Consider the following 26,500-nt stretch of genomic DNA (forward strand, 5'->3'; position numbering starts at 1 on the left):
ATCAAAAGTGAAGGCAGAAAAGAAACAAACTGAATGAAAACAGGTTAAAAAAGTCGGACATTTTGACATTTTGACATTTTGACTCGTCAAATGAGTCGTCTGAGAGTTTTGTTTTTAGGTCGAATGAGACATTCAAAGCGCCACGTGTCGTTTATTTCTGTCGCTCTGGCTGCAGGAAGATGCTACGATAGGTTAACTGCAGTGAGCCAAAAGGGACAAACTTGTACATGATTAATGCTTTTTACATTTTGTATACATTTCCGACTTGAATTGAATCGCCATTGACAGCTTGAATGATTTCAGTAACTTCAGAAAACAAGATTATAGTCCATCAGTCAGGGACTATTTCCAGCAGAGGAAGGATACACACTTTCCCACCACAGGAACTTTCCCCTGGAACCACAGACCTTTTGAGGAACTGTGTGCATTTCCACCGCAGGAACCAGGGGTCAAAAAAAGACCCTGCTCCGGAGGTAGTACTTTCTAAAGGTCCAGTAACTTCGGGGGGGCAAAGGTCAACCTGCAGTGCTGAACGTCTCTGATTGGTCAGGCAATCACAGGGTTTCAGATCACCGTGTGGCACTTCAACTATGAGCCACAGGAACCCTTTTTAGTTCCCTGAAGAGAAGCCCCCCGGAGCCTGTGGTTGAAAAGAAGATTTTCATTCAGAGTATAAATTGAGATTACAAAAGCAGGAAGTGACGCAGACTGCTCCTTTAAGTTCAGCTCGACTCGAGGTGCAGATGTTGGAGAGTGAAAGTTTAAAAAAGAGAAGAAGGTAAGAATCAAAAAGTCCAAAAAGTCAAGTCTGAAAGCTGCTGTGAGTGAAGCATGTGGTCTATGAGAAATGTTCCTGTGAGTTAGATTAGATTTAAATCATCAACACTTTGGTTCTTCTTTCTCAACATCTCGACTTATTTATCTCCTGACCCTGAGATAACAACACTGATTTGAGATCTCCAGAAAACTGAAGTCTGCTTGTTGTTCTCTCTGGTTATCATGAGGTAAAGGATGTTCCCCATGGGCTTCCGTAGTTCTTTTTCTTTTGAGGATTTTCTGCTTCTCTGCTTCACATACAAACCAAACCGAAAGTTATATTTTGACCTATAATTTAACTCTTTACGGTTCATCTTTACTATGAATTTACATCTTTGTTTTTAATGTTCCAGGTGAATTCTCCTGATTATATCCTGCTGTGTTCTCACATCAGCTCACTCTGACTTTCTGCAGATTAAATACGAGGAGGCTGGAGGGGAAACATTCAGATGTTTGTGTTCACACATGACACTCAGAGTGAAAACATCAGGATGTTTCTGCAGGTGTGAAAGCAGCTCTAAAACATTCAAATGAGCTGCAACAGAGAAGCTTCTTCTACACGTCAGTGCACCAATAATAATAATCCTAACATAGAAGAGATACAGCTAAAAGTAAGATCAGTGTACAGTAAGGTGGTTCCATCAAGACCACACTAACCTACTACAACACTAGTCCTAGGTAGTTTCATCAGTTTTTCCTTTAAGAGAGACTTTTTATTTTTTATACTTACTGCACCTCTATGTCAAAGAACTCGTCTAACTTCCTTTAAATCTTCTGATTATCTAAACAAAAACATTCTCTGAATAAATCAGGATTTCTTTAAAGAGTTCAGCTTCAGTTTTCTCTTCATGAGTGTGAATGTGAAACTTTAAGTCGTTACAGAGACTTTCTACATGAAGCTGAGATAAAAACAGCTCTCACTTTGAGTAAACTTTCTGATTCTGAGTGTGGAGTCTCACCTGAGTCCAGTCCTGAGGGGAGGTGGTGTTCCTCTCCCTGCCGTTGGTCAGATCCTCCTGCAGACTCTGAGCGGGCAGCGTGATGAAAACAGACATTTTTAATTTAAAAAAAAAAAAGTACAAAGAGAATCAGAGGAGAGGCTGTTGAGTTCAGTCTGAGACCTGAGACCTGAGGGACACCCTGCAGCCTGTCAGGATTTATCTGCAGACCACACACAGGAGGCAGGAGTTAGTCACACTGACCCCACCCCCTTCATCACTGTGGATACGCCCCCTCCTGCTGAGCTGGACTCGCTGGACCAGGAGGAACTTCTCTAGCACCACCTTCAGGACATAATCCCTCCTTTATTACAGAGCACACCTGTAGACCTAATGGACCAGATGAATATGAAATACATGTTCAAGGTTCTTTACCTGATTATTTCCCTCTTAGTCTGTTTGGATATCCGCCCCTGATGTCTGATTGTACCGTGTTATGGAAATGGAAATGTTTTGGTGACTAAAGACTGTACCACATACGTCAGTTGCAGTAGCCGGTTTCAACCAGTAGAGGGCAGTCACTGCACACATTACTAACAATATTTCAATTTTCAAAACTTTGTAATCAAATGTTGAGAATTGGACCTGAATAGATCCACACCACGACTTAACCCTCAGGCATCAGTTTAATTTACTACCCTCTGAAGTCACTAAGGACAAAAATGTCCACGCCAAAAAACTGAACACAACACCAGAGGAACACACACGCCTTCATTTCCTCCCGTTTGGACTCCAGCAACTCACAAAACATCTCCAACATGGCACTCACCTTTACTAAAATCTTTACTTTAGTAAAATCATTTTTTATTACATATTTGTTACAAAGTAGAGAGAAAAAAACAAAAAAACTTGTGTTTCTTCTTCTTTGCTTCGTACTGTCTCAGTGTGATGGCGCCCTCTGCTGGCGTTTAGGAGAAAGTAACACAAAGGTCGGTGCTCTCAGAGAAAGACTCAAATATTATTCAGTGGATACTTTCTTCAAGAGAGGAACCAAAGAAAACACTGCAGCACACGTCTCCTTCAGAGCGTCCGAAAGTGATCGATGTGCTGCAGTTTTCTATTTGGTTTCCTGTCACTCAAATACTCAACACGTCAGAGGAAAAGGAGTTTGTCATCAGATGTTTCGATCAGAGCCGATCATTTTAAACACATGACCCCCTTCTACTTCAGCCGGATCATCTCTTCTTCTTCTATGGAATGTTTTTCAGCTTCGTCCAGAGTTAGGTTCTGTGTGTTTAAACTCAGGTATGAATAATAAACTGTTATAGAACCTTACAATGGACACAAGGACGCTTCACATGGCGGAGTAACAACAAGAACACAGGACAACAAACAGAGACTGAGACGGGGAGCAGAGGTCAGGGAGGATGAGGAGAACAGACGGCGTTTGAGGAAGTCCAAAGATTGTGGATGTCTGAGACAAGGGGGGGGGGAGTAGGAGCAGGCCGGTGTCCGAGGACCGGAGGTTTGGTGATGGGGTGTACGGGTGGAGGAGGTCGGAGAGGGACTGAGGGGCGGGGGAGTATCTTGTAGTGTATGCAGGATTAAACTGGGAGCCAGTGGAGGTGGATGAGGGAGGTTTCATGCTTCTGGTCGGCGCAACGATATTGCGCAAGCGCGAGAGGAGGGTCTGCGGACGGTCTGAGGACCCCAGCCGCGCATCTCCAAGATTTTGTAACAACGCGGACGGGTTCGCCGACAGCGTTGTAATGATTGCAATGGCGTGTTGAGAGGTCGCGCTCTGACTGCAGTCAGTATGAAACGTGCTCACCGGCCGCAAGAAGCTCGCGTCGCAGATTTACCCCCCCCCCCCCCCCCCAAATGTTTTTATTGCAGATCTAAATGAATCACACAAATGACATATTTGGGATCCAAAACAGCGAATTTCACCAAAAGGTGACAAGTTTGCACCCCTGAATACATTTATGTTGATGATGTTGCACTGATGCAAATCAAAAGATGGAACAATTGTGGCTCAACCACAGATCTTAAATCAATAGATTGATCCAGCCCTTCAAATCAACAACCATTCTATCCATTCTACTTCTGTGTGGGCTCAACATTCTCGTTCGACCCTTTAGAGCTGAACGCTGACTCTAAACATCCACTGATGACGCTCGCTGCCGAGATCGTCTTCCGTTTTTGTCCTGGGTTAATGTTCCTCTCCGACAAAACAACGTGCCCCAGCCTGGCCCCCCTCAGTAAGTGGTCTAGAACAGTCACTGATAAAGTGTGAGTTGGTGTTTCTACCACGGAGTCAGAGAGCGATGGTCAGAGTCAGGAGATTGTTTTTTTAAATGAAAGAAAGAGGATTTGGTGACGGGTTTGAGGTGAGAGTGGAATGAGAGGGTGGAGTCTACGACGACGCCCAGGTGGACCTCAGAGGAGGGTTAGGGTTAAACCTCTTCAGAGGAGGGTTAGGGTTAAACCTCTTCAGAGGAGGGTTAGGGTTAAACCCCCTCAGAGGAGGGTTAGGGTTAAACCTCTTCAGAGGAGGGTTAGGGTTAAACCCCTTCAGAGGAGGGTTAGGGTTAAACCTCCTCAGAGGAGGGTTAGGGTTAAACCTCTTCAGAGGAGGGTTAGGGTTAAACCCCCTCAGAGGAGGGTTAGGGTTAAACCTCTTCAGAGGAGGGTTAGGGTTAAACCCCCTCAGAGGAGGGTTAGGGTTAAACCCCCTCAGAGGAGGGTTAGGGTTAAACCCCCTCAGAGGAGGGTTAGGGTTAAACCTCCTCAGAGGAGGGTTAGGGTTAAACCCCCTCAGAGGAGGGTTAGGGTTAAACCCCTTCAGAGGAGGGTTAGGGTTAAACCCCCTCAGAGGAGGGTTAGGGTTAAACCTCTTCAGAGGAGGGTTAGGGTTAAACCTCCTCAGAGGAGGGTTAGGGTTAAACCTCTTCAGAGGAGGGTTAGGGTTAAACCCCCTCAGAGGAGGGTTAGGGTTAAACCTCTTCAGAGGAGGGTTAGGGTTAAACCTCTTCAGAGGAGGGTTAGGGTTAAACCCCCTCAGAGGAGGGTTAGGGTTAAACCTCTTCAGAGGAGGGTTAGGGTTAAACCCCCTCAGAGGAGGGTTAGGGTTAAACCTCTTCAGAGGAGGGTTAGGGTTAAACCTCTTCAGAGGAGGGTTAGGGTTAAACCTCTTCAGAGGAGGGTTAGGGTTAAACCTCTTCAGAGGAGGGTTAGGGTTAAACCTCTTCAGAGGAGGGTTAGGGTTAAACCTCTTCAGAGGAGGGTTAGGGTTAAACCTCTTCAGAGGAGGGTTAGGGTTAAACCTCTTCAGAGGAGCTTTCTTTATAATAAGTGTTCCCCTCGAAAACTGACCGAAATGTTTTTACTCCTTTTTTTCAGTTTGAGCTCTTTGATGAGAATCGAGCTGATTGGATTCTTTGAGACTTTTTCAAACGTGTGTTAAAGACATGTAGCGCCGTAACCTGAACACGGCACTGAAGACAAACACATCGACCTCTAGCGGGGCACCGAGGCCGACCTCTGGCCTTCTGACAAACAGGAAGTGATGTCAGCACAGTTCCTGACGTTTGAGTCAAACCTTTATTCTTCTCATGTTTCTTTTAAACTTTCATGTAGATGTACATCAGACTAAAATCTACTCCTGTGACATCACAGGTTACCTAGCAACTAGTGTTGCACACCTGATTGGCTGCAAGGAAGCTAAAGGTGTCCACACTCTGTCAGAGTCTGAGCCGGTCTCTCTGTCTCCTCAGGTCCGTCCTGTGATGAGTTCAGGGACTCGTGTTTCTGCCGTAGATCTAAACTCCGCTCAGAGTCTAAATGTTACTTTGATACCACGTGACTTCACAGGAAACGATCTCCGTTGTCTAAATGAAACTTAAGTTTTAAAAAGTGTCCAAGTTTTAAAAAGTAGGCAGGTGTGAAGGAGAAGAATGAATCCATCAGAAACTGACAGAACGCAGCCGCAGGCGGACTAGTGGCTCGTTTGTGCGTCCCATGAACAGATGCTACAGTCCTGAAAGTGGACGACACGGGGACAACTCCCCTCTCTCTCTCCCCCCTCTCTCTCTCCCCCCTCACTCACTCTCTCTCTTCCCCCCTCTCTCACTCACACACTCTCTCTCTTCCCCCCCTCTCTCTCTCACTCACACACACTCTCTCTCTCACACACTCTCTCTCTCTTCCCCCCTCTCTCTCTCTCTTCCCCCCCTCTCTCTCTCTCTTCCCCTCTCTCTCTCTCTCACACACACACACTCTCTCTCTCTCTTCCCCCCCTCTCTCTCTCTCTTCCCCTCTCTCTCTCTCACTCACACACACACACTCTCTCTCTCTTCCCCCCTCTCTCTCTCTCTCACTCACACACTCTCTCTCTCTCTTCCCCCCCTCTCTCTCTCTCTTCCCCTCTCTCTCTCTCACTCACACACACACACTCTCTCTCTCTCTTCCCCCCCTCTCTCTCTCACTCACACACACTCTCTCTCTCACACACTCTCTCTCTCTTCCCCCCCCTCTCTCTCACACACACTCTCTCTCTCTCTTCCCCCCCTCTCTCTCTCTCTTCCCCTCTCTCTCTCTCACTCACACACACACACACTCTCTCTCTCTTCCCCCCCTCTCTCTCTCTCTTCCCCTCTCTCTCTCTCACTCACACACACACACTCTCTCTCTCTCTTCCCCCCTCTCTCTCTCTCTCACTCACACACACTCTCTCTCTTCCCCCCTCTCTTTCTCACTCACACACACTCTCTCTCTCTCTTCCCCCCTCTCTCTCTCACTCACACACACTCTCTCTCTCTCTCACTCACACACACTCTCTCTCTCTTCCCCCCTCTTTCTCACTCACACACACTCTCTCTCTCTTCCCCCCTCTTTCTCACTCACACACACTCTCTCTCACTCTCTCTCTCTCTCTCTTCCCCCCTCTCTCTCTCACTCACACACACTCTCTCTCTCTCTTCCCCCTCTCTCTCTCTCACACACTCTCTCTCTCTCCCCCCCTCTCTCCCCCCTCTCTCTCTCTCACACTCTCTCTCTCTCTCCCCCCTCTCTCTCTCTCTCACTCACACACACTCTCTCTCTCTCTTCCCCCCCTCTCTCTCTCTCTTCCCCCCCCTCTCTCTCTCTCTCTCACACACACTCTCTCTCTCTCTCTTCCCCCCCTCTCTCTCTCTCTCTCTTCCCCCCTCTCTCTCTCTCTCTCACTCACACACACTCTCTCTCTCTCTCTTCCCCCCCTCTCTCTCTCTCTTCCCCCCTCTCTCTCTCTCTCTCACTCACACACACTCTCTCTCTCTCTCTTCCCCCCCCCCCTCTCTCTCTCTTCCCCCCTCTCTCTCTCTCTCTCACTCACACACACTCTCTCTCTCTCTCTTCCCCCCCCCCTCTCTCTCTCTCCTCCCCCCTCTCTCTCCCTACAATAAAGGCACAAAAATTTAAAGAAGTTCTAAATTACACAACCGTCTGAAATCACACACTGTAGTGGGCTACATAGGGAACACTCTGTAGTGGGCTACATAGGGAACACTCTGTAGTGGGCTACATAGGGAACACTCTGTAGTGGGCTACACAGGGAACACTCTGTAGTGGGCTACACAGGGAACACTCTGTAGTGGGCTACATAGGGAACACTCTGTAGTGGGCTACACAGGGAACACTCTGTAGTGGGCTACATAGGGAACACTCTGTAGTGGGCTACACAGGGAACACTCTGTAGTGGCCTACACAGGGAACACTCTGTAGTGGGCTACATAGGGAACACTCTGTAGTGGGCTACATAGGGAACACTCTGTAGTGGGCTACACAGGGAACACTCTGTAGTGGCCTACACAGGGAACACTCTGTAGTGGGCTACACAGGGAACACTCTGTAGTGGGCTACATAGGGAACACTCTGTAGTGGGCTACACAGGGAACACTCTGTAGTGGGCTACACAGGGAACACTCTGTAGTGGGCTACATAGGGAATACTCTGTAGTGGGCTACACAGGGAACACTCTGTAGTGGGCTACATAGGGAACACTCTGTAGTGGGCTACATAGGGAATACTCTGTAGTGGGCTACACAGGGAACACTCTGTAGTGGGCTACATAGTGCACTCATTCAGCAGATTAAACATCTCGGACACGACTCGCTCACACGCCTGCCGCTGATAGTGATGTCATAACTGTCGCACAACTACGACATGCAGCTTAAAGGAAGAATGATCGACACATAAATAAATCATAAAGTCTGTCCTGTGTAAATGTGTCTCTGAGTCATGACTGTCTACAATGAGGGAGAAGCTCGAGTCCCGCTGGCTGTGTTGTTGTCAGAGCCGTGTTTACATGGACGGGACGGCCGGCTCCTCCCCTTGTGTATAAAAGCTGTTTTAGTCAAGAACTAGAGAGAAGAACATACTCACTGATTATTTGGATGTTAGTAAGAGTTTTTAGATCACGCTCATTCTGTGTCAGTTTACATGAAATGTGAAGCTACGAGCTAACTAAAGAGCGCTAACGTTAGCATGCTAACACAACAAGGTGAAGCTACGAGCTAACTGAAGAGAGCTAACATTAGCATGCTAACACAACAACGTGAAGCTACGCGCTAACTAAAGAGCGCTAACATTAGCATGCTAACACAACAATGTGAAGCTACGAGCTAACTAAAGAGCACTAACATTAGCATACTAACACAACAATGTGAAGCTACGAGCTAACTAAAGAGCACTAACATTAGCATGCTAACACAACAATGTGAAGCTACGAGCTAACTAAAGAGCGCTAACATTAGCATGCTAACACAACAATGCAGGACACGGGATAGCAGCTCGAGTTTGTCCTCTGTGATCGTGAGTGGAGGGGGGGGTTGGAGGTGTGTCTCTGGAGGCTTCAGTATGGAGGAGGCGTGGCCTAACAGCAGTTTGTTTTGGTTTCATGCTGGAGCTCAAGGGCGACATCTACTGGACCAAAAAGTCGACACATTCTTCCTTTAACATCGTAGTCTAACGGAGGCGTAACTGTTCACGATAATATAAAGTCAGTTTCTTTATACACAATAACATAAAACGAATAAATACAAAGAACTGAAAGAAACTTATTCTCGCAACAAATCTCGTTTATTTGTTCTTCCAGACGGCGTCGCGTTATCTTTTCATCTTCACTAAAACAGCTTTTCCAAATATCAACGTTTGCGTTCCCGCTGGTCGCTCCTCTCATCCGAGAGCCAAACGCCACCTTCATGCCCTAAAACGCTTTGAACTGCAAAGCATGATGGTACATATCGCTTGCACGGCGCTACTTTCACTGTGGTGCATTGTGGGATACAATGAGTGCCCTACATAAGATGGCGTTTTGGTTCTGTAGCGAGCAGGGTGTGTCTTCAGACTTCTGTTGCCGTGGTAACACAAACATGACGACTTTGTTTGATTTTTAAGGAGAATCATGTGGAAGTTTTAAAAAGTCTCGTTTCCTGACTCGTCTAGTTGCAGATGTTTGGGAAGTAGAGCTGGGTGTTGGCGTGCGTGTCCACGTGGTACGTGAGCTCCAGGGCGTCACTGAAGCTCTTTGGGCACAGCGGGCACTGGAAGCGGAGTACGGCGTGCGTCAGCTGGTGGCTCCGGAGCGAGCTGAGCCGCCTGAAGGTTTTGGGGCAGACGGGGCAGCTGAAGGGTCGGGCGTCCGTGTGCAGCCGCTGGTGTCGGCGCAGGGCGCTGGAGAAGGTGAAGCTCTTGTTGCACTCGCTACAGGTGTACGGCCGCTCGCCCGTGTGCGTCCTCTGGTGCTCCGTCATGTGGACCTGCTGGGTGAAGCTCTTGTTGCAGGTGGGGCACTGATACGGGCGCTCACCTGAGTGGATCCTCAGGTGTTTCTGCAGCGCCGACGCCTTGTAGCAGTTCCGACCACAAACAGGGCAGCAGTGCTTCTTTTTCCCATCGATGATGTCGTCTGCCACCCGGGTCACGGGGCGGCCATCTTGTTCTGTGAAGGTCAAGGAGAGGATTATCTGTGAGGCGGTGCTTTTTATTTTATGAATGTGCTACATGTTTATGTTTTTATACTGAAATGAAACAAGGCTGCCGGCACACAGATGTGATCCGACAGTCAAACGTGTTAGATCTATAACATCCTCTAAAAGTGTTTTTTTTTTCTCTCGACCGGCTCAGATTGTAGAAGAGAAACATGAATCTGTGTTGACATCGGGTCATATATGTAGAAATGTGAAATACATTTTGAAGTTGGTGCCTTCTTGACCGAGAAAAGGCAGAAAGTGTCTTTTTGGCTCATGTTGATGAAAGACATCAAATCCCAGAATGCACAGCACCGCAGGCCACTCCCACTAAGGTCCTCTAGTTACTACAACACATAAGGCTGTTTACACAACTGATCTTGTAAATTCCTGTCAGAAAACAGACTCTATGTCTGTGTCCATAGACAAACAGTGAGAGCACCGACACTACCAGTCCGCCCCAGCTCGAGCCGGCCCCGGCTCCTCGTCCTCACCGCCACCGACAGGTAGGCCTTATGTCTCGGCTGCAGAGCTGGCAGCGGCTGGCGGCGGCAATATATCAATAGAGCTGCGAGACGGTTGCTGCCGACAGGCCGGTCTTGTGTCATAGCATAGCTTCAAGCAATATGGCGGACATTAAGTTTCGATTCTGGGAGTGAGTTCCCACCCACTGATCTGTGATTGGTCTGTAGCTTCAGTGGTGGAAAATATGAGGAACTAGCGTTGTAGTTTCACCCCGCTAAACACAACAGCTTCCAGTGACGCAACAATCATCATTTTGCGTCACTGGAAGCTCCTTTACAGACTCAGAAATACAAAGATTTCACATCTCAGGGGAAAATGAGGGCGGGATGCACGACCATTCAAAAACACTACCAGGTTTCTAATGATACAAAGATTAATGCAGATGAGTGAAGTATCCCTTTAATCGCAGGGCTAATTTAAAATGACTCTGTGCACACCACGTCTGTGAGCGGTGCTGTTTACTCCCACTCTGGTCTAGTGAGGTCTACAAGCTGCTGTTTGTAAAGTGTCAGTGTGTTGAGATAACATTTGTTATGAATTGTCCATAAAATTAAAGACTGATAGTCATGCACGTGTTTCTACATCACACGCGGCGGTCAGGATACGCATCAAGTCTGATTCTGACGGAGCCCACTGTTAGCACGCATCAAGATGAACCCAAACAAACAACAAATCAACCATGTTGTTTGCATGTTGTTCCCGCGTGATCTTGTGGACCCGTGTGTGCAGGCTGCGCTCTAGAGACAGACCCAGTGGGACGGGGCGCCTTGCTGTCGGATGGAGCAAAAAACGTGGCGCTGACGGGTGCCTGGAGTCGGCGGTTTGCTTGTTTGTGTCATGTCTGCGTTTTTAAAGCTGCAGAAGATAATAAGAGACGGAGACGTACCAATGAGCACCGGTCTCGGGTCCTCCTGTTCTCCATCAGAGTTGATCAACCCGCCCACGTCTCCCTCCTCGTTTGCCACTTCCACCACCTTCAACGATAAGCTGCCCTGGTCGCCATGGTTACCGGGAAGAAGTCGGGGTTTAGTGATGAAGGTCTTATTGGTGGTAGAAAGGTCCTCTGGGACCTGCAGGAGAACAGGAGAAAAAAAAACAGTCAGAGACCTTCAGGGTCTACGTTGGAGCTTCCAAACTATGAGCTGAAGGTTTTACCTCCTGGATCAGACCGGCCGCATGAACCTCCTCCTGCTGCTGCTGCTGCACCTCCTCCTGCTGCTGCTGCTGCTGCTGCTGCTGCACCTCCTCCTCCTGCTGCTGCTGCTGCTGCACCTCCTCCTCCTGCTGCTGCTGCTGCTGCACCTCCTCCGTCTTTATGTTCAGCCAGAACTCCTGAGATAGAAAATCAGAATCTGGGTTTATTGCCAAGTTCATTTACACATACAAGGAATTTGACTTGGTGTATTGGTGCTAAACAATTAACAAGGAAATAAAGCAGAACTAGAAACAACTTAAATAATACAGAAGAAGAAGATATTACAATATATAAAATAGATTTTGAAAATGTTAAATATGAAAAAAATAAAAAACACAAAATGTACAAAAGGTGACATGTAGGAGCTGTGCAGTGGACTATGAGAACAAATCTTATAGGTGTAATTCAAAAAGTGCAGTCAGCCTCCTGCACACTGTCTGAAATACATGGACAACATTTCTGTCCCGACATGTTACCAAAGTATTTAAACAGCGCCCTCTCTGGTTAAAAGTTTGACTGAAGATCTGAAGTTTGTCAAGCTTTGAGTCGGTCATGAAACTAAAGGAGACGTCTCGTTTGAAAACATGATAAAGAAAGGTATCTACATTCAGTCAGCCGTAATATGAGGAGAGTTAAACAGTAAACGTGACGTCTCACCTGGTCGGCGGGCTCTTGGATGAGTCCGTCCCTGACGTGGGTCCTCATGTGTTTCCGGAGGTGGCACGGCTTCAGGAAGCTGCGGGCGCAGATGCTGCAGGGATGACGCTTCCTGTGGATCTTCTCGTGCGCCCTCAGGTCGCTGACGGCGCTGAACGTCTCCTCACACTTGGAGCAGCGGTGCAGCGTCTGCTCCGAGTCCGCGGCGTGGTTCTTAAAGTGTTCTTTGAGTCTGGACGGCCTGGAGAAGGTCTTCCCACAGATGCAGCAGCTGTAGGGTTTCTTTGGACTGTCGGGAACGCTTTCTGCAAAACAACACAAGATGAAAGTTCAGGATGTGCAGGAGCAGAGTTGTGTTTATCATCTCTGATTATAAGTTTTTAGAGAGTTTATGACATCACACCGTTTGTCCTGCTCGAGGTCGCAGGAGGGCTGGAGTTGTTCCCAGCTGACATTGGGAAAGAGGCGGGGCACTACCTGGACTGGTTTCCAGTCAATCACAGACAAACAACCAGGCACCCTCACATCCACACCTACAGCTGTCTGTCTCTTTCAGTCTACATTGATTTATTTTAGGGCTGGGAAACGATTAAGTTTTAATCGCGTTAATCGCATTGTTATACGCAAAATCCAATAATGAATTAAAAAGTAGTGTATAGCGCACTTTTATTGTAAATGTACTTCTCAACTTAAACAATGTAATCAAAGCAAATAAATACAAAACTAAAGCTTATTGCATTGTTTGCAGTCTGGACGCAGAGTGGTGAGGGTCTCCTCTCTGACTGCAGCTGGGTCTGCTGCGCGAGGCTACACTGACAGCCTGTGAGAGCTTCAGGAAGGGGGAGGGGCTTACGGCAGCACCCGCTGCTCGTTGAGTAACTGCAGAGCAATACGTGCTTTCACGTCAGTTTCTTACACTAAAAAAGTCTCCAATAACACCAGAAAAAGTCGCTAGATTTGTTGCTAGTAGCTGTTGACAAAAAAAGTCGTCAAGGGGGTTTGGAAAGTCGCCAGATTTAGCAAGAAAGTCGCCAAGTTGGCAACACTGTTTCCTCTTCCCTGTGAGCGCCGCAGCAGACATGCGCAGCAGTAAGCAACATACGAGGCTCGCTCACGATGGAATTTTACAAAATAAAAGGCAGTGAGCAACAGACTTTCACAATAAGAAAATAAATAATAAAAACTGCGTTAATGCGAGATAAAATAATTGAGTATTGAATAATTGAGTTAACGTGAAAATAACGCGTTAATGTGCCCAGCCCTAATTAATTAATACATTTATTTTTAATTTATTTTATTTTACAGGGACATTGCATATTAATAAACATTTCAGTAAATATGCCAGAGTTATTTTTATCTGTTGTCCGTGGACAGATTTTATAAAAGGCTCCCTAAAAAACAAAACTAATTCAAACATCGCTAAAAGCTACAAGTAGAAATATCCTGACAGTAATGAAGCAGCCACAGGAGAAACAACATCAAGCCTGCAGGATACACATCAAGCAGCATTTGGTTCATATAAAACATGTATCTCATTCTTGATCTTTTTTTTGTGTTGTGGTTTGTGTGTGTGGTTGGTTGTGTGGTTGTTTTCTGCTGCAAACGTCACCTGCACACCTGGGCATAGTTGGTAATTACAGCCACAGGTAGGTAGAAAGGGGAGACACAGGTGAGTGGGGAGAGGGAATTAGTGGAAGACACACAGTTTTTCAACCATAGGTGTGTGAAGATGTTGTCCGTCACGTTTAGACTTTATCTATGTTTATGAACTAGTTTGGTCTGATGCAGAATAGACTTACACCCGTCTTTTTGTTGGTGTTTTTAAGATTGTTGATAAATAAATACTGCAAACATAATTAACGACGGACATTCCCTTTTTTACCCACCATGAGTTGGAAATGACTTCAAATTCCCTCCAGTGGCACTTTTTGTTGTTAGATTGCCACTACAAACAGAATGAGATGTTAGACGTTCTCACCGCTCTGGGAAGGCATCGTTTCCTCTTCATCGTCAACATCGCTTGTGATCTCGACTTTGATCTCCCGCAGCCCGTTCAGACCGCAGCTCTCGAATGCCGAACCTGCCGCCGTGCTGCCTTCACTGACCAGCTCGTCTGGTTTCTGTTCAAAAACATCATGAGTGAGATGAGTTTAACTTTGTCAGCTGTCGTTCCAGTATGATCGCTAAAGTCATCGCTCTCAGTGTGTCATTAACTCCTGCTAGTCAGGCCTCTAAACCCGATGTTGTGTTAAATATCCAGAATTACTCGACTGAACTGTTCGACACTCGACACGAGATGCAGATACTAAAAGTGAGAGAACGTGTTTGTAGAGACTGAAGATCCCAAAAAAGAAAACCTTTTTCTGTAACCATCAGTGTTTTTACATTTATTTTTCGAAAGGTCTCCTCACCTCCTCGTCTTCCTCCGACTGCATGGATCCGTTCTCGGTCGTCATGGCGACGCCCTCTCCCTTCTTCTTGTGGATCTCCCGGTGCCTCCTCAGCGCCCTCTGAGCGGAGAACTGCTTCTCGCAGACCTCGCACTGAAACGGCTTCTCCCCGGTGTGAGTCCTGGCGTGCTCCCTCAGACGAGACTCTCGGCTGAAGCTGCGGCCGCAGACGTCGCACACGAACTGCAGCGCCATCCGGTGGAGCTCCTCGTGCTGCTGCAGCTTCTCGGGCGTGGGGAAATCGCCGTGGCACTTGAGGCAGCGGTAAAAAGTTCCCTCCTAATGTCGGAGACAAAGTAGAAGATTGTTGGATAGAATTTACTTCAAAGCTCACACAATAAAAAAACAAAACAAATCTACCAGAAACAACACAACAGACGGTTATTTTTTATATTCAGCTCTAATTACAGATTTTTAGGTTCTTGTTTAAATGTCTCATATTTTTATCCCTGCACGGGTTATGTACATTTCTTGTATAAATCTATTTTTAATTGCACAGTTTGAGTTTGTTTCATCTAGAGGTTCTTTCTTTAAATCTTTTTTCAGGTTAATATATATGTATGGGGGGGGGGTCAGTTTTGTGGTTAATTTGTAACAAATGTTTCATGTCACGTCTTTGTAACCTGCTACTGGATGCTTTTCCCTCGGGATCAATAAAGTTTCTATCTAGAAGGAGAGAAATCACATTCTGGAGCTAGCTTAGCTTAGCGCAGAGTGAAAGGATGTAAAGGAGTCGCTGAGGGGATGGAAATGTTTGGAGCAGCAGCAGGAAGCCACGCTCGCCACAGAAAGGTTAAAGGTCAGGACTGCCCCTCCCTCTCTCCTCACTCACGCTGTTCTGAGATCCTCGAGCTTTGGCTAGCTCCTGCTCCACGGCGTGTCTCTGCAGGTGTTTCTTCAGCAGGCCCGGTCGGTTGAAGCTCTTGCTGCACAGCGAGCAGGGGTGGAGCTTCTCCCCCGTGTGGTTCCTCACGTGGTCTCTGAGGGACGACGGCGTGGAGAAGGCCTTCCCGCAGAGCGAGCACAGCAGGTTCCTCTGCGTGTGGCTCTTCTGATGCTCGCTGAAGCCCGCGTTGGAGGCGAAGCGTTTGGGGCACAGCGGGCAAGCGAACGGTTTCTCCCCCGTGTGCGTCCGCTCGTGTTGCACCAGGTGGCGCCGCTGGACGAAGCCGCGACTGCAAAACACGCAGACGTGCGGCTTCTCGGCGGCGTGCCGGGGCAGGTGTCGCCGCAGGCAGCTCATCTGGGCGTAGCTGACGCCGCAGTGCGGGCAGGAGTACGGCTTCTCGCCCGTGTGGACGCGCAGGTGAGACGTCAGGTTGATCTTCTTGGCAAAGCGCTTCCCGCACACGGAGCAGCTGTGACGCTTCTCCCCGGCGTGCGAGGCCAAGTGGTCGGCCAGACGAGACGGGCGGGAGAACACTCGGCCGCACACGGAGCACGGGTGAGTGGGGCGACATTTCTTTAGAGACAGTCGTGCTGACGTCTGGATGACTGGGAGCGTTTCCTCTCCTGTAGGAAACAATGATGTCATTATGATGTCATTATGATGTCATTATGATGTCACCTCATGACTCACATCAGTACTGTGTTTAATAACAACTCTTTCTAGAAGTGGAAGTGGACATACCTGCTGTTTATTTAATTGATGTAAATATGTTTGATTTTTAACTTCTTGTTATTTTTAATAATTATATTCCTGTTTCCTGTTTCTTGTCCCCCATGGGGATCAATAAAGTTTATCTTTACCAGAGAGGGCGAGCTGATGACGTTAAAGGGTTAGTTTAACATTTTAGGATTTACACATCGTCCCTTTGTTGTTGAGTGTTAGCTTAGCTTAGCAAAACAGCAGATGTGGCTCTGACTAAAGAAAACAGTCTAACATCAACACTTTGTTTGTTGTCTTGTTAAGTGAGAAAGGTGAAAGATGTTTCTCTGACCTTCAGAGGGAAACTGCTGATAGTCGTCTGCTTCTTCTGTCACTCCAGTCATCACGTCACGTCACCACACGTCAGCTGTCTCCTCCTCCAAACCTCTGAAACAAACACAAGAGACAAACTTACAGAAAAACTACTTAGATTATCACTCTGAGGGTCATGTGATCACTCTGAGTGTCATGTGATCACTCTGAGCGTCATGTGATCACTCTGAGGGTCATGTGATCACTCTGAGCACTCTGAGGGTCATGTGATCACTCTGAGCGTCATGTGATCACTCTGAGGGTCATGTGATCACTCTGAGCGTCATGTGATCACTCTGAGGGTCATGTGATCACTCTGAGCGTCATGTGATCACTCTGAGGGTCATGTGATCACTCCGAGTGTCATGTGATCACTCTGAGCGTCATGTGATCACTCCGAGCGTCATGTGATCACTCTGAGCGTCATGTGATCACTCTGAGCGTCATGTGATCACTCCGAGGGTCATGTGATCACTCTGAGCGTCATGTGATCACTCCGAGGGTCATGTGATCACTCTGAGCGTCATGTGATCACTCCGAGCGTCATGTGATCACTCCGAGGGTCATGTGATCACTCTGAGCGTCATGTGATCACTCTGAGCGTCATGTGATCACTCCGAGGGTCATGTGATCACTCTGAGCGTCATGTGATCACTCAAACATCTGAATGTTTCTCCTCCAGCCTCCTCGTATTTATTCTGCAGAAAGTCAGAGTGATCTGATGTGAGAACACAGCAGGATATAATCAGGAGAATTCACCTGGAGCCAGTGGGAGGGGCCAGTGGGAGGGGCCAGTGGGAGGGGCCAGTGGGAGGGGGTGGTGACCTTTATTCTCTGTGATCGCTGCACGACCATAGACTGTCTGCACGCCACCTCTACCATCTCCGTGCTCTAATCAACCTGCTGCTGCATGTTTCCTGTTCTCCTCTTTAGTTCAGACTCAGATTCATTGATAGAAACACAAATATTCTCATTAGAGGTTCATGTGAGTCCACAACATCCGGTTGGTGACACCGCCACGTCCGCTCGCTCTCATTGGCAGCTGAGGGTTTTCAGTCAGAGACAGAACAACCTGGATCCAGATCAGAGAGACTCAGACTCGATGTGGAGCCGGAAAACAATCGTTTGAAACGATAAACGTTGTGCCACGCCCCCGATCGGGCCACGCCCACTGACCACTGAAGGAGGAAAATCCGGCCTATCAGAGTCTCGTGTGCAGCCAGCTTTAAAGACTCACGACCCCCATTTTGGGAGCCACTGTACTAATCGATGTATTAAACAGTGACGTCATCATTGAGAGGTGATGAGAGGGGTTAAAGGTTATAACATGACCTCTTCATGTAGGGGTCAAAGTTCACAGTTTAACCGGAACCGTTAAACATCCCAACACGAACCGTAACCAAATCTTTCACATCAGACTGAAGGTCTGAAGATAAACACATTAAAACATTAAAACATTAAAAACGAAGAAGAAACACCGAATAACCGGGAACAGTGTGTCTCTGTTATCGTAGCTCTTTGCTAGCTGCTGCCTCGGGGAAACACTTTTTTCTATCATTAAAAATCATTAAAAACACATCGTTTCCGGTTTAAATGGAGGCTAAATCACACACAAGAGGTGCGTGAAGCTTCCGTCGACATGTCAGCAGGATTATTGTCGAAGTGAAGAGAAGAGAAAGTAACTAAAACACAACTTACTCCGAGGAAATAAAGGCGATAACAACCGAGATGATGCGCCCGTCTTCTTCTTCGGTGCGTAGTGACGTACAGCGCAGCGCTCAGTGCTGCCACCAGCGGCCGAAAGATGAACGACAGGACAAATCTGACAATCACAAATACTAGAATATGTCCCCTCCCCTTTAGAGTCCATGCTCACTCAGGTCACCATGTGGTGGACTCTGAAGCTTCAGTGTTTATCCAGCTCTGCATGGGTCTGTAAACCTTTCTGTGTTCTAACCTCTCTCCATTTTTCAAAAGCATCTCCAATATTGATCCTAGTTTGAGCACGTTTCTGCTCGTGGAGCTTATTAGAAACATGCAGAGGCTTTTTAGGTCGGGTACAATCACTTCTATCTGAACCACTTCTCTTGCCTGCTTCCATCACTGCAACACCTGTTGACCTGATAACTGCTCTCATATCTGACAAACCGAGGGGCGTCCAAAACGGCCGTGTAGGGGGGTGGGGGGGGGGGGGGGTGGGTCTTAAAAGCGCCTACCTTCTCTGGTCCAAACAAATCCAGATCATTCAGGAGCAGAATCTAAAGTTAGAAGGAGGACATACTGGCTGCTGCATTGTTGTCAGAGAAGCCAGCACTTCAACATGTTTCCTTAATGATCAGATAGTAAGATACCTTTATCATCTCACTCAGTAGATATATGTTGATGGTTACCATGGTTACAGTAATGATGTGACTCCACGTTGACACAGGGGTAAGAATAACACACATTTATTAAACACTCTTCCTCCTCCTCTCTACTGCTTCTTCTTCACCACGTGGGCACAGTCATATTTCCCTCGCACCACTTTGAGTTTGACTCCGGGCAGATCCTGCGTCCTCCCGCCCTCCACCAGCACCACATTGTGCTCCTGCAGGTTGTGTCCCTCGCCGGGGATGAACACCACCGCCTCCTTCCCGTTGGACAGACGCACTCGAGCACACTTCCTGTTCGCAGAGTTGGGCTTCTTAGGTTTTCTGATCATGGTCTTCAGGACCAACGCCTTCAGCTGGGGGCGTCCGAACGTGGCGCCGAGGGATTTAGGGGGCTGTTTGGGTTTCCCCTGCCGGTGCATCTGGTTCAGGGTGGCCATCGTCCTGGAGAGGAGGGGCGCCGTCCAGGCTGAGGCATGCTGGGAGGCTGCAGAGAGGAAAAAGGATTAAATAATCCAACTGTAATCCACCTAGATACTACAAATCCCATGAGCCTCGGCTGCTGCTGCCTGGAGAGGAGTAACCAAGCGGCAACCTCCGGTGTTAAAAAATAAAAAATGAAGCGGATCATGAAGTGCAAAATGTAAAATTCTGGTATCAGGAGAACCCCCCCCCCCCCCCCCCGCCCGCTCTGCACATGCTCAGTGCGTATGAACAGGTGACAGGTGTTCAAACTGACCTTCTAACAGAGACGTCAGCAGCGGCCTCAGGCTCCACAAAGAAGACATCTCTGAAACAGAAACAACATATTAAAGACTACAAACATCATTACGTTTACTTTAAACACAGACGCTAATGTACTCGTGTTGTTATGACAAAGATGAACGCCAAAATGAAAAGGCGGCCCCCAGAAATGACTCTATAACCAGTCGTGTAGTTTCTGTAGTCCTTAAAGAGACAAAAGTCCAACTTGGAGGTTTGCTCTTTCACATCAAATCTCGACAGCAGTGTTCCAACACTAACTCCACTTCCTGTTTGTTTCTTTGGTTTTCAAAACATCAACACATGCTGTGAGAGGGAGTTCTGTCAGGGAGCTTCCTGCTGTCACTGCTGTGGGGTACCGTTTGTCAGCCCTCGAGGCCCCCCCTACTGGGCTGGGGCCCCAGTAGCCTGACTTGCCTGTTGACAATCATCACCTCTGTACACAGCTGTTGTGTGAACTCTGAACTCTCAGATTCTGTAGAGTATGGACAGGAGATGCTACATGCTAAAGGCGACATGTAGCTGTTCTTACATTTATTATAATTAAACATTGATTTTAAAGAACATCTTAATCGTAACGTTAGTCACAAGCAACATAGCTAAGCTAACATTAGCTTCCTAGCGGTGTTGCGGTTTAAAAGGTGACCGTGTTAACTGGAGACAACAGACATTAAAGACAGAAAGTGAACTAACATGTCTCTTCTTATAATCCCATTAAATCAGCAAATATTAATGTTAGCACCGGAAACGTTCAGTATTCAACAGTCACGACCACCACGCTGAAAGTCACCAGTTAACACGGTCACACTTTACACCGTTACACCTGAGTTTATCAAGTGTTTCATGTCTCTACGTACCGGATCAGAGTCCCGGATGAACAGCCGCTGTCAGATAAAAAACAAACTGTAATTCAGACTTTAGAATCTGTTTTTATCGCATAATGATTTAAAAATCACCCAAGGTCTTCACAGGACAGCACGAGCACCGGAAAGTCGTGGGCGTTCTTCTTCGTTGGTGTTTACCAGCAGTTGGCAACCAGCTCAGAGGCGCATTACCGCCACCTACTGGACCGGAGTGTTGAGAGAGATAAACAGCCCTCTAGATTATTTTACAATTAATCCCAAAAGTTTAAACACATCTCTACATTTTGACTTTATTCTCAAAGTGCACAATAGAAAAAAACTCTTCCTCTTCTCATATCGTATCACTACTGCTGCCCACAGACTGAACTACTGCCGCCTGCTGCCCACAAACTGAACTACTGCTGCCTGCTGCCCACAGACTGAACTACTGCTGCCTGCTGCCCACAGACTGAACTACTGCCGCCTGCTGCCCACAGACTGAACTACTGCTGCCTGCTGCCCACAGACTGAACTACTGCTGCCTGCTGCCCACAGACTGAACTACTGCTGCCTGCTGCCCACAGACTGAACTACTGCCGCCTGCTGCCCACAGACTGAACTACTGCCGCCTGCTGCCCACAGACTGAACTACTGCTGCCCACAGACTGAACTACTGCTGCCTGCTGCCCACAGACTGAACTACTGCTGCCTGCTGACTGAACTACTGCTGCCTGCTGCCCACAGACTGAACTACTGCCGCCTGCTGCCCACAGACTGAACTACTGCTGCCTGCTGCCCACTGACTGAACTACTGCTGCCCACTGACTGAACTACTGCTGCCCACTGACTGAACTACTGCCGCTCACAGACTGAACTACTGCCGCCTGCTGCCCACAGACTGAACTACTGCCGCCTGCTGTCCACTGACTGAACTACTGCTGCTCACAGACTGAACTACTGCCGCCTGCTGCCCACAGACTGAACTACTGCTGCCCACTGACTGAACTACTGCTGCTCACAGACTGAACTACTGCTGCTCACAGACTGAACTACTGCTGCCCACAGACTGAACTACTGCTGCCCACAGACTGAACTACTGCTGCCCACTGACTGAACTACTGCTGCCCACTGACTGAACTACTACTGCTGCCCACAGACTGAACTACTGCTGCCCACAGACTGAACTACTGCTGCCCACAGACTGAACTACTGCTGCCCACAGACTGAACTACTGCTGCCTGCTGACTGAACTACTGCTGCCCACAGACTGAACTACTGCTGACTGAACTACTGCTGCCCACTGACTGAACTACTGCCGCCTGCTGCCCACTGACTAAACTACTGCCGCCCACTGACTGAACTACTGCTGCTCACAGACTGAACTACTGCTGCCCACAGACTGAACTACTGCTGCCCACTGACTGAACTACTGCCGCCTGCTGCCCACAGACTGAACTACTGCTGCCCACTGACTGAACTACTGCTGCCCACTGACTGAACTACTGCTGCCCACTGACTGAACTACTGCTGCTCACAGACTGAACTACTGCTGCCCACAGACTGAACTACTGCTGCTCACAGACTGAACTACTGCTGCCCACTGACTGAACTACTGCCGCCTGCTGCCCACAGACTGAACTACTGCTGCCCACTGACTGAACTACTGCCGCCTGCTGCCCACAGACTGAACTACTGCTGCCCACTGACTGAACTACTGCTGCTCACAGACTGAACTACTGCTGCTCACAGACTGAACTACTGCCGCCTGCTGCCCACAGACTGAACTACTGCTGCCCACAGACTGAACTACTGCCGCCTGCTGCCCACAGACTGAACTACTGCCGCCCACTGACTGAACTACTGCTGCTCACAGACTGAACTACTGCTGCCCACAGACTGAACTACTGCCGCCTGCTGCCCACAGACTGAACTACTGCCGCCTGCTGCCCACAGACTGAACTACTGCCGCCCACTGACTGAACTACTGCTGCTCACAGACTGAACTACTGCTGCCCACAGACTGAACTACTGCCGCTCACAGACTGAACTACTGCCGCCTGCTGCCCACAGACTGAACTACTGCCGCCTGCTGCCCACAGACTGAACTACTGCTGCCCACTGACTGAACTACTGCTGCCCACAGACTGAACTACTGCTGCCCACTGACTGAACTACTGCTGCCCACTGACTGAACTACTGCTGCCCACAGACTGAACTACTGCTGCCCACTGACTGAACTACTGCTGCCCACTGACTGAACTACTGCTGCCCACTGACTGAACTACTACTGCCGCTCACAGACTGAACTACTGCTGCCCACTGACTGAACTACTGCTTCCCACTGACTGAACTACTGCTACCCACTGACTGAACTACTGCTGCCCACTGACTGAACTACTGCTGCCCACTGACTGAACTACTGCTACCCACTGACTGAACTACTGCTGCCCACTGACTGAACTACTGCTGCCCACTGACTGAACTACTGCTTCCCACTGACTGAACTACTGCTACCCACTGACTGAACTACTGCTGCCCACTGACTGAACTACTGCTTCCCACTGACTGAACTACTGCTACCCACAGACTGAACTACTGCTGCCCACTGACTGAACTACTGCTGCCCACTGACTGAACTACTACTGCCTGCTGACTGAACTACTGCCGCTCACAGACTGAACTACTGCTGCCTGCTGACTGAACTACTGCTGCTCACAGACTGAACTACTGCTGCCCACAGACTGAACTACTGCTGCTCACTGACTGAACTACTGCTGCCCACTGACTGAACTACTGCTGCTCACTGACTGAACTACTGCTGCCCACTGACTGAACTACTGCTGCCCACAGACTGAACTACTGCTGCCTGCTGACTGAACTACTGCTGCCCACTGACTGAACTACTGCTGCCCACAGACTGAACTACTGCTGCCTGCTGCCCACAGACTGAACTACTGCTGCCCACAGACTGAACTACTGCTGCCTGCTGACTGAACTACTGCCGCCCACTGACTGAACTACTGCTGCCCACAGACTGAACTACTGCTGCCCACAGACTGAACTACTGCTGCCCACTGACTGAACTACTGCTGCCCACAGACTGAACTACTGCTGCCCACTGACTGAACTACTGCTGCCTGCTGACTGAACTACTGCTGCCCACTGACTGAACTACTGCCTGCTGACTGAACTACTGCTACCCACTGACTGAACTACTGCTGCCTGCTGACTGAACTACTGCTGCCCACTGACTGAACTACTGCCCGCTGACTGAACTACTGCTGCCCACTGACTGAACTACTGCTGCCCACTGACTGAACTACTGCTGCCCACTGACTGAACTACTGCTACCCACTGACTGAACTACTGCTGCCCACTGACTGAACTACTGCTGCCCACTGACTGAACTACTGCTGCCCGCTGACTGAACTACTGCTACCCACTGACTGAACTACTGCTGCCCGCTGACTGAACTACTGCTGCCCACTGACTGAACTACTGCTGTCCACTGACTGAACTACTGCTGCCCGCTGACTGAACTACTGCTGCCCACTGACTGAACTACTGCTGTCCGCTGACTGAACTACTGCTGCCCGCTGACTGAACTACTGCTGCCCACTGACTGAACTACTGCTGTCCACTGACTGAACTACTGCTGCCCACTGACTGAACTACTGCTGCCTGCTGACTGAACTACTGCTGTCCACTGACTGAACTGCTGCTGTCCACTGACTGAACTACTGCTGCCTGCTGACTGAACTACTGCTGCCTGCTGACTGAACTACTGCTGCTCACAGACTGAACTACTGCTGCCTGCTGACTGAACTACTGCTGCTCACAGACTGAACTATTACTGCCCACTGACTGAACTACTGCTGTCCACTGACTGAACTACTGCTGCCTGCTGACTGAACTACTGCTGCCCACTGACTGAACTACTGCTGCCCACAGACTGAACTACTGCTGCCCACAGACTGAACTACTGCCGCCTGCTGCCCACAGACTGAACTACTGCTGCCCACTGACTGAACTACTGCCGCTCACAGACTGAACTACTGCCGCCTGCTGCCCACAGACTGAACTACTGCCGCCTGCTGTCCACTGACTGAACTACTGCTGACTGAACTACTGCTGCCCACTGACTGAACTACTGCCGCCTGCTGCCCACTGACTGAACTACTGCTGCTCACAGACTGAACTACTGCTGCCCACAGACTGAACTACTGCTGCCCACTGACTGAACTACTGCTGCCTCCTGCTCACAGACTGAACTACTGCTGCCCACTGACTGAACTACTGCTGCCCACTGACTGAACTACTGCCTGCTGACTGAACTACTGCTACCCACTGACTGAACTACTGCTGCCTGCTGACTGACCTACTGCCGCCCACAGACTGAACTACTGCTGCCCACTGACTGAACTACTGCTGCCTGCTGACTGAACTACTGCTGCCCACTGACTGAACTACTGCCTGCTGACTGAACTACTGCTACCCACTGACTGAACTACTGCTGCCCGCTGACTGAACTACTGCTGCCCACTGACTGAACTACTGCTGTCCACTGACTGAACTACTGCTGCCCACTGACTGAACTACTGCTGCCCACTGACTGAACTACTGCTGTCCACTGACTGAACTACTGCTGTCCACTGACTGAACTACTGCTGCCTGCTGACTGAACTACTGCCGCCTGCCGCCCACTGACTGAACTACTGCTGCTCACAGACTGAACTACTGCTGCCCACAGACTGAACTACTGCTGCCCACTGACTGAACTACTGCTGCCTCCTGCTCACAGACTGAACTACTGCTGCCCACTGACTGAACTACTGCTGCCCACAGACTGAAGTACTGCTGCCCACTGACTGAACTACTGCTGCCTGCTGACTGAACTACTGCTGCTCACAGACTGAACTACTGCTGCCCACTGACTGAACTACTGCCGCCCGCTGACTGAACTACTGCTGCCCACTGACTGAACTACTGCTGCCCACTGACTGAACTACTGCTGCCCACTGACTGAACTACTGCTGCCCACTGACTGAACTACTGCTGCCCACTGACTGAACTACTGCTGCCCGCTGACTGAACTACTGCTGCCCACAGACTGAACTACTGCTGCCCACTGACTGAACTACTGCTGCCCACTGACTGAACTACTGCTGCCCACAGACTGAACTACTGCTGCCCGCTGACTAAACTACTGCTGCCCACTGACTGAACTACTGCTGCCCACAGACTGAACTACTGCTGCCTGCTGACTAAACTACTGCAGCCCACTGACTGAACTACTGCTGCCCACAGACTGAACTACTGCTGCCTGCTGACTAAACTACTGCAGCCCACTGACTGAACTACTGCTGCCCACAGACTGAACTACTGCTGCCTGCTGACTAAACTACTGCTGCCCACTGACTGAACTACTGCTGCCTGCTGACTGAACTACTGCTGCCCACTGACTGAACTACTGCTGCCTGCTGACTGAACTACTGCTGCCCACTGACTGAACTACTGCTGCCCACTGACTGAACTACTGCTGCCCACTGACTGAACTACTGCTGTCCACTGACTGAACTACTGCTGCCCACTGACTGAACTACTGCTGTCCACTGACTGAACTACTGCTGCCTGCTGCCCACTGACTGAACTACTGCTGCCTGCTGCCCTAAGACTGAACTACTGCTGCCCACTGACTGAACTACTGCTGCCTGCTGCCCTAAGACTGACCTACTGCTTCCCACTGACTGAACTACTGCTGCCCACTGATTTAACTACTGCTGCCCATTGACTGAACTACTGCTGCCCACTGACTGAACTACTGCTGCCTGCTGCCCTAAGACTGAACTACTGCTGCCTGCTGACTGAACTACTGCTGCCTGCTGCCCTAAGACTGAACTACTGCTGCCCACTGACTGAACTACTGCTGCCTGCTGCCCACTGACTGAACTACTGCTGCCTGCTGCCCTAAGACTGA

The 26,500-nt window shown here is 48.9% G+C and overlaps 3 protein-coding genes across 6 annotated transcripts in view; all 3 read right to left on the reverse strand.

Moving 5' to 3' along the window:
* tmem116 (transmembrane protein 116) overlaps positions 1-2,013 on the reverse strand; it is a 15,538-nt gene extending 13,525 nt beyond the window's left edge. Inside the window, exon 1 of the mRNA XM_061034490.1 lies at positions 1,776-2,013. Within this exon, the coding sequence (XP_060890473.1) occupies positions 1,776-1,871 (96 nt within the window). The 5' untranslated portion in view covers positions 1,872-2,013. The remainder of the gene's footprint in view (positions 1-1,775) is intronic.
* A 6,613-nt stretch (positions 2,014-8,626) lies between these two features.
* Positions 8,627-16,658, reverse strand: LOC132970625 (zinc finger protein ZFP2-like). Of its 4 annotated transcripts, none has more exons than XM_061034483.1 (9): positions 16,531-16,658; positions 15,423-16,102; positions 14,552-14,869; positions 14,119-14,260; positions 12,141-12,445; positions 11,591-11,620; positions 11,444-11,494; positions 11,175-11,358; positions 8,627-9,735 (listed from the first exon to the last, which is right to left on the reverse strand). In XM_061034483.1, exons 1-9 carry the CDS (start codon positions 16,580-16,582, stop codon positions 9,236-9,238), a joined length of 2,262 nt encoding a protein of 753 aa, XP_060890466.1. In that variant the 5' UTR covers positions 16,583-16,658; the 3' UTR covers positions 8,627-9,235. The 4 variants fall into 4 exon arrangements, with proteins under 4 accessions (XP_060890466.1, XP_060890465.1, XP_060890464.1 ...); XM_061034482.1 differs by having other exon boundaries at positions 11,444-11,503; positions 11,561-11,620; XM_061034481.1 differs by having other exon boundaries at positions 11,444-11,506; positions 11,561-11,620.
* Positions 16,659-18,981: 2,323 nt separating this feature from the next.
* On the reverse strand, positions 18,982-20,728 carry mrps12 (mitochondrial ribosomal protein S12). The gene is made up of 3 exons (XM_061034492.1): positions 20,539-20,728; positions 19,659-19,709; positions 18,982-19,406 (listed from the first exon to the last, which is right to left on the reverse strand). Exons 2-3 carry the CDS (start codon positions 19,705-19,707, stop codon positions 19,024-19,026), a joined length of 432 nt encoding a protein of 143 aa, XP_060890475.1. The 5' UTR covers positions 19,708-19,709; positions 20,539-20,728; the 3' UTR covers positions 18,982-19,023.
* Positions 20,729-26,500: the final 5,772 nt, after the last annotated feature.

The sequence above is a fragment of the Labrus mixtus genome, unplaced genomic scaffold (genome assembly GCF_963584025.1).
Source record: "Labrus mixtus unplaced genomic scaffold, fLabMix1.1 SCAFFOLD_53, whole genome shotgun sequence".
Taxonomy (NCBI): domain Eukaryota; kingdom Metazoa; phylum Chordata; class Actinopteri; order Labriformes; family Labridae; genus Labrus; species Labrus mixtus.